A 7,715-nucleotide genomic window follows, 5' to 3' on the forward strand; every position below is an offset into this window, starting at 1 on the left:
GTGGCATAATAGAAGGCTATATTTGAAGTCAGAGAACCTGATCCAAGTACTGGCTCTGCTGTTTACATGCATGAGCTTAACCTTTCTGGGCCTCAGTTTCCTCATCTGTAAAATGAGGGGGTTGAACTAAATGATTTCTAAGGACCTTACAGTTCTAGATCTGTGATCTTGTCATTATACATGAGCACTATTACCTTTAAAGAATGATAATGAAGAGTCTAAATAAAGGCTTTGGGAACTGTAGGCTACAATAACACTAGACTGCGACTGCATCATTCTTGCAACTTTTTCTTTGTTGTCTCTGCAAGTTTTTTGGTGGATTTTTGTTTTTTTGCTTTGTTCAGAAGTGAACTACACTCTATGGAAACATTTAAATGGGAAGAACTAACTTTCTTAATAACAAGGGCTTTAGTCTCAATGGCTAAAAAATTTTCACTTGTTTCCCTCTTTTTCTTTGTCCTTTTTTTTTAATTTATTTTCAGATCTGTTTCCTCTGGTTACCTTTTTTTGTGTGGAAGAACTGGAAATCTCAAATAAAAGAAACAGTACTGTTGATCTGTCTTAAATTATGGCATTTTTTGAAACAGTTTTTCCATTTAGACAGATTTTGATTTTAGAATCTTTGTTATACAAGAATTTGCTGTGGTTCTTTCCATAAAGGAAATTACTTAATACTTTTAATGACTTTAGTTTGACCTTCTAGCTTTTTAGGACTATTTCAGAGTATTAAATTTAAGCAGCGAATGCCTACACTCTGAAGCTTACTCTAAAGGAACTAGTCCTACTCACCTGCATCTTGAACCCTGCATGCTGATGGTGGCTCTAGATCCCTTCCCCTTCCTGGTTGCAAGGAAATTGCTTCCCATTGCTGCTACTTGGGGTACTCTGGTTGGTTCTCCCCACAATTTGATGGTTTTTTCCTGCTGACATGGTGGCTTTCAGTGAGTTTACAATACTTAATAGGACTTTATAATGAATAAGTGTTGTTTATCAGAAAGATTCTTTTTTTAAAATGGGGTACATTGCTGGGACATTGGTACTAACAGGTTTGTCTCCTACTGTCTCCCACAGGCTCCTGCCCGGAGACTCTATCCAGTGAAACTCCAACAGCATCGCAGATGGATGGGACCGACTTAGCTTCTCCAATGTCTCCACGAACCAGCAAGAGCCGAATGTCTATGAAGCTTCGCCGCTCCTCTGGCTCTGCCAATAAATCCTAAGGAGACAAGCAACTCTGCAGCTTTTTTGAACGATGAACATTAGTCTTGAGCAGTTGAATTAGCACTGACTATATTTTCCTCCAGAATTTAGCCAGAACCATCACACACATGCTTCTTCCTTGTACACTTATTTTAGAAAACACTAATATTTTATTTGTAACTTAATATTTTAGCTTCGAGATTGCTGTGGGATTTTTAGTTACACTCTAAGCTTCCACTTTTTTAGGTGCAGTTTATATACTGTACCCTTTAATTTTCTTGATAATTATGTCTAAATTGTCACTTTTAATTCCATGGTTAACAGTGAACCAAAATGTAATTGGAGAAAATTATCTCACTTATTTATTGTGCCCCCATTGTAACTTTCTTAGCAAGCTAAATATGTACAATTTTTTTAAATGTACAATTTTAAATTTAAGCATTTGTAAAGTCCAAGCAAAAGACACAAATTTGTTCATACACAGGATGTGTATAGATTATTTATGTTATGAAAATAAAATAATTATAATAAATGGTCTTTTAGTATTTTAGTTTTCACTTGAAAATTTTTTTTAGTATTAGGTTTTCTTTCCCAAAACAGTATGTCATTTCCTAGCCATGTGGGTAATACCATGACAAATCAAAAAAAAAAAAAAACAAACGAGAAAAATCACTGTGCTGCACTCTGACTTATGCTTGCCTTCCAATTATTTTTTATAACATTTCCCTTTTAAAATGGTATCACTGTTCAATGCCATTCTGTTTTGAAATTGTGGCCCTAATCATCTGGCCACAGGATCTTGATGGATCAATAGTTTTTTTCTTATATATGGAAAAAGAAGTATTTTTCCAATGTAACTTCCTTGCTCAAAATTATGTGTACTATTAAAGAAGATAAGGGAATATTATCCAGGAGTCATACTTTAATCTATTGTTAATATTGAGTTTTAGAGGTGTGGATTAGTGCACAATCCATTCCTCCAGAGGTATTTTCCTACAACAGATGAGCTGCTCGTATTTTGTGTTGAGTAGCATCTCCTAAGGAAATGTAGCATGGCATTGGTTCTAACTGCATGTGTAAATACATCATACAGGCAACTACAGAAATATAAATTATGTATGGTCATTCATGTAGTATCTACAGATTTGTAATTGTTAAAGAAAAGATGACAATATTTAATAATACAATAAAAAATTATTCTTACCAATTCCTGTTCTTGAGTGTTGATTGAGCTTTAGTGTTTTATGCATTTTAGGTATCGAGTAGAGTTGTTCTTATTTCTGTGATTAATAGACAGTAAAGCATGAATTTAGTTTATCTTCTCACTTAAAATTGGATCTGAATTCTCTTTCTGGGGGTGTACTTTGAACCCAGTTCACAATACATCTCCCTAAATTAAGTTTACCCGCAGTGTCTTCTCTCCCTGCAGTTTGAGTTATGCCAGTAATCATCTCAGTTGCTTGCTACTTTAATTTCTCAAATAAGCTTTTGTTAATGCTGCTCCTTTCATGTGATAAACCAAAACTTTATAGAAAAAGGGGTTAGATTTTTTTAAGGCAATAATTCACATCTTTCTGGTTAAATGTCAAAAACGGATATCTTGTTGGTAAGCAGAAATAAAAATTGGAGACAAAGAAAGCCCCCTGTTTAGCTGTGGAAAGTAGCTTTATTAGAGGAGTGTATTAGACTATGGAGTTCAAAAAGTTAAGGAACAAGCTGAAATAATACAGAAGCCTACCCTACGGTGAAGAGTTATGGAAAGAAGTCAACTCGTTTCCAATGTGCTCTCAAAAAAAATTTTTTTTAACACCAAGAAACTATGATAGTATAGATTGGAAACAATGAAATTTGGGACAAGTAAACCATAAGCCTCCAGTTTAAAAAAAAAAGCATTCAAATTAAAACCAAATTTGAACCTAACTTTAAAAAAAAAAGTGGAAAGTCAATATTCCAGAGGAAAATTAACTTTCTGAAGACTAACATTTAATGGAGAAGTGTTTACAGAGTATATTGTATCCATTTCCTCCTGGAATTTAGGTTATTTAAAAGGAAAATTATTCCAGTCCCTATTTAAAATGATTTCTGCCTTCTCTTTTGCCCAGTGTCTTTCAGTGGATTTTAAATGCTACATGTGAAGGTAAGGACAAACAACACACAAGACACAAGCTAATCATATTTATTTGGTGAGCACCATACACCTCTGACTAATAGAAGCAAGGACAAGGATGTATAGAATGTACATTGATCATGGTTTACAAAAAGCAATTCAAAAGCCACGGAGTTAGGGGAAAAAAATGTTAAATGAATTGCCTTTCAGTTTTATGGTGGATTACATATTATTGTAGGTTCATATTTAGTACAAGAAATAAAGTTACCAACAAAAGTGTTACACAGATTGAGTGAAATGTTACTAAAGGGGTAAAATTTTAACTTCAGGAAACCAGTCTAATGTGTTTTTCTTTTAGCTATTTTTAAATAGTTAAGCAAGTTTACCTTACACAAAAGTGAAGGGGGGAGGGGAGCATACCTCGAGTCGAAATAATCTTTGTTACAGTCAATTAGCACTTTACCCACTTTCTTTGGGGTGGATGAGTTTGATGGAATTAGGAGGTTGGGAGGATGTTCACAGGGAACTCAAGATCTGAAACAAAAGCCCTCTGAATTTCACTTAAACTCGGTTTTGCCCACAGCCACAGCTCGCTTGAAACCTTGCTTCTTTTTTTTGTTTTCTGCAAGTTTGGCACCAATCACTATTTTTCTTTTCACAGAATGTACAGTGAAAATTTATCTGAGCCCATTCAGAGAGAAATTATATGGGTGCCTGCTATGACAACGGAAGCAAAATCAGTAATAACTGCGTTGAGTGGCCTTAAAAAGAAGGAAAGTCCTTTCTAGACACAGATAAGTCTTCATCGAGACTTTCCATAAGAATTAACAAGTCACATAGAACTTTTTAGGGTCTCCAGTTGAGCTCCAGGAAGCTTTTAAGGAAAGAAAAGGAGGTAAGGAAAAAGAAGGTGGGGGAGGGGCACTTTTACCAGTTGGTCCCGCAGCCATTCACAATGTCCATTTCTTACTTCCTGTCCCTGTCCCAATCTTGTTTCTCTACGTACTCAGCAACCGGGTCTTAGTGGCATCTGGAGCAGCAACACCTGCCGGCTTTCCGAAGGGTGACATTTGTTGATATGTCGAGTTAGACCCAAGGAACTGAAGAAGGTGGAAGGACAGTGCTTGCACGGAAAGATCTGTTGAGTATCTCCGTCAGCTCCTCTACCTCCATTTGGCCCCTCTGGAGGCGCCCCCGCCAAAGCGGGCAATAGCATTTCCTCCCGCACTGCGTGCCACAACCGGTGCTTGTCTCTGATGTCGGCAGAGGGAAAGTGCGCCCCACAAAGTGGGCATGGGAAAGCAAGCTGCAAGCTCTGCTCAGTACTGTAGCCAGGGGTCAGCGCTCGGGCTGACCCCGCCTGATGGGTGCCCAAGTGCTTGCGCAAGTAAGCTTGACGGCGGAACTTCTTGTGGCAATACGGGCACAAGAAAACCTCAGATACCCCATCTCCGGGACCCTTTCCTGTACCCGGGACGCGACGCCCAGACTCCCTTTCAGTAAATGGGCCCTGTGGTAGCTGGGGCTCAGGGTGCTGAGTGACCTTGACGTCCTGGAGGAGGGTAGCTGTGGAGCTGGAACTGTCTAGATGCTGATCAGTCCGGGAGCTGTCCCGAATAAGAGGGTGCTGACCTTCAGTCCTTTTCTCTCTGCTATTCTCCTTACCCTCTGGCAGTAAAGGTGCGATGCTGCTGCAATCAGGAGACAATGAAGCGGAGGAAGAAAACGAGGGAAGAGCCTTCGGGTCCCCGGGAACAGTTGTGGCAGCATTGGCAGGACGTGGCTTGTGCCACCGGCGGTGGGAGGCGAGATTGGCTGGGCAGCTGAAGACCTTGTCGCATTCGGGACAGCGGTACTCAACTCTCACTATGCGAGAGCATCGGTGCTGAGCCAGTGCAAAAGGGTCTGCATACTGTTCCTTGCACAGCTGGCAAATGAATTCACCCAGAGGCGTTCGGCTGCCTTCAAGGCCTCGGGATGGGGTCCCAGGCACCTCCTCCTTGATTTTCAACCCCAGGACTGGGGATGTGGTTACTTCATCCGCAAAGCTCAACCTCCTCATAGCCTTTGGCTTCTTGGCACCTGGCACTGCTGTTCCAGACACTGACACTGACATAGGTCCAGGAGGTCCCTTGTCACGACGGTCGCCCCCAGTACCCCGCTTCAGTCCCTGAAGAGTGACAGTGAGGGGAGCTGAGTCCGGCTTTGGAACAGCTTCTGGGAAAGGTGCCAGAAGTGGCATCAAAAGCTGCTCCACCGAAGATGGAGCAGAAGCAGGTGCTACTGTGGAAGAGAAAGCAACCGCGGCTGTTGTGCCTCCCGGAAAGGACTCAGCCGAAGCAGGAGAACTGAGGCAGCGCTCCAGGAATGTCCCTCGCAACTCCGCACCCGCCGGCTTCGCTGGGCTGGGACTGGGACCAGGGGTCGAACCTCCGCCCAGCCCCCACTCAGCGCTTTCGCGCGGGCCTGGTCCGCTACTTCCTCCGGTCCCTAGGCAGGAAGAAGTGCGCACAGGAGCTGACAGTCTCGAAACCGCCTCGCTCTCCTCCTTTTCTACCTTTTCCAATGAGAACTCCAACCGCTCCGTACCCTTCACGCTTCCTTGGGGACTAGGGGAAGCTGTTCCAGGGAAAGGAGGTGCCTCTTGGGGCCCCAGCAGCTGAAAGTCCCTTTCCACCCGACGCACGCGGTAAGAAGCTCCCAGCCTCTTGGTTCGTTTCACCAGAAAGCCCTTCGGCATGATGGGGTTGGGAGAATGTGAGAATTAAACTGAGAGCGAAGAGGAAAAGTGAGAGGTGGAGGCTGCAGGACCCGAGACTGGAGCAGGACGTTGCTACAGCCGTCATGTTCCGGCCTTTATAGATGAGACGCCAGCTAGGCAGAGGGGGCAGTCAACCTCGCTCTGGGTTGGGAAGGTGCTGCCCAATCAGGAGTAGAAACCTGTGCCGGAGAGGGGGAGGGGGGCGGGCGGGCAGGGTCTCAGCTCGCAGCTGCCCAGGCTGGCTACCTTGGTGGTTGGATAAGCTCCCGGAGGGAGGGGGAGAGCTTGACTGCTTCGCCACGCCTTCCCCGAGTTCAAACAGCATTATCTCCCTCATATAGCAAAATCATTTACTTCCAGTCCAGGGTTAGAATGATACCTGACTAGGATGGCCTGTCACACTAATTCAGAATGGAGGTGAAGGAGCGGGAAACCCGCGGGAAGGTAAGCCTGTCAATGTATGTGGGAGGCACGACGCCCTCAGCCTTCCCCACCTTCTTAGCCAGCCCACTATTACACCCTCGGTTCTCTGCTCCTGGCCCTCCTTCCTTCTCGTTGACAAAGAGAGAGTCTCGTTAGCCCCTGACAGCTGGAGCCTCCTTACCCTACCGCAGCCTGGCCCCGAGAAAAAAATGGGAGACTTTCTAGAGATGAGAAAGCGACAGGAATTCTCCTCCTCTTCCAGCACCTCAGGCCTGTGAGAAAGAATTGAGGTGTGGGGACTGCGACAGAAGAAGCCTCAGAGAAGAAGAGACAGATTTGTGGCCATGGGCGGCATTTGGGTTCCTTTTTGTGACTGTGCTAGGAAGGCCTAGTCAGCCCAGAAGGTCCTTTGACTGGGTGGGTAACAGGGTATTTGGTGGTCTATATCAGCGAAAGAATGAGGGAAGAGTAAAGGAAAGGAGATCGCAGGATATCTGTGGGAAGCTTAGAAGAAGGGGTGTGTAAATTGGTAACAGGTGAAATATCTCTCTACTTGCACTGAACTCTACTTGCACAGAGAGACAACGGAAAAACAGAGTGAATTAACCTACTGATTCCTAAATTTGCTGTTGCAGCATGTCTCACATCTACCATTGCTTGAGACTTCCAGTCTCTGACAGCATAAGATTTTATTTGTGATTAAGGGTGGAGATTGTGCTTCCTAGCAAACCTTTAAGGCTCAAGAAACTAGACATTTCAGTGTCTTATTAGTTAAGGAGTACAGTATGTCTCTGATGTATATTGTGGGGGCAAGGGTAGCTTTCTCAGATAAGGTAATTTCTTTCTTCACGCTTTACTCTTCTTCCACACAAAGATATGTCTTAACACCTCAGTCTGCAGTAAATACTTGTTAATGTTTATTATGCACGAATAAGCTATATACAAGATAATCAACAGAGAGGGAAGACACTATGAAGGAAACAACCATTTATTAACGGCCTACTACGTACCAGGAACTTTGCAAATATTACCACCTCTGATTCTCACAATAACCATGAGAGGTAGGTGCTATTATGAAGTCCATTTTACAGTTGATGAAACTGAGACAGATGAGATTTAGTGACTTGCCCAGGGTCATATAGCTAGTAAATGTCTGAAGCTAGATTTTATTTAAAGACTTCCTGATTTACAAGCCCATTGCTCTACTCACTGCACCACCTAGTT

General features: G+C 43.0%; 2 protein-coding genes across 7 annotated transcripts in view; one reads left to right on the forward strand and one right to left on the reverse strand.

Moving 5' to 3' along the window:
- Window positions 1-1,837, forward strand: part of RALGAPA1 (Ral GTPase activating protein catalytic subunit alpha 1) — a 339,477-nt gene extending 337,640 nt beyond the window's left edge. For all 6 annotated transcript variants that reach the window (XM_036751008.1, XM_036751009.1, XM_036751011.1 and 3 more), the window contains one exon: window positions 1,072-1,837. In XM_036751008.1, coding sequence (XP_036606903.1) covers window positions 1,072-1,220 — 149 coding nt within the window. In that variant the 3' untranslated portion in view covers window positions 1,221-1,837. The remainder of the gene's footprint in view (window positions 1-1,071) is intronic.
- A 2,476-nt stretch (window positions 1,838-4,313) lies between these two features.
- INSM2 (INSM transcriptional repressor 2) lies at window positions 4,314-6,047 on the reverse strand. Its single transcript, XM_036748390.1, has one exon. It carries the CDS (start codon window positions 6,045-6,047, stop codon window positions 4,314-4,316), a length of 1,734 nt encoding a protein of 577 aa, XP_036604285.1.
- Between the last annotated feature and the right edge of the window lie 1,668 nt (window positions 6,048-7,715).

The sequence above is a fragment of the Trichosurus vulpecula genome, chromosome 3 (genome assembly GCF_011100635.1).
Source record: "Trichosurus vulpecula isolate mTriVul1 chromosome 3, mTriVul1.pri, whole genome shotgun sequence".
NCBI lineage: Eukaryota > Metazoa > Chordata > Mammalia > Diprotodontia > Phalangeridae > Trichosurus > Trichosurus vulpecula.

What these genes read in the sequence shown, in the direction of transcription:
- INSM2 (XM_036748390.1), bottom strand. Translation starts at nt 6,047, where the DNA reads ATGCCGAAGGGCTTTCTGGTGAAACGAACCAAGAGGCTGGGAGCTTCT.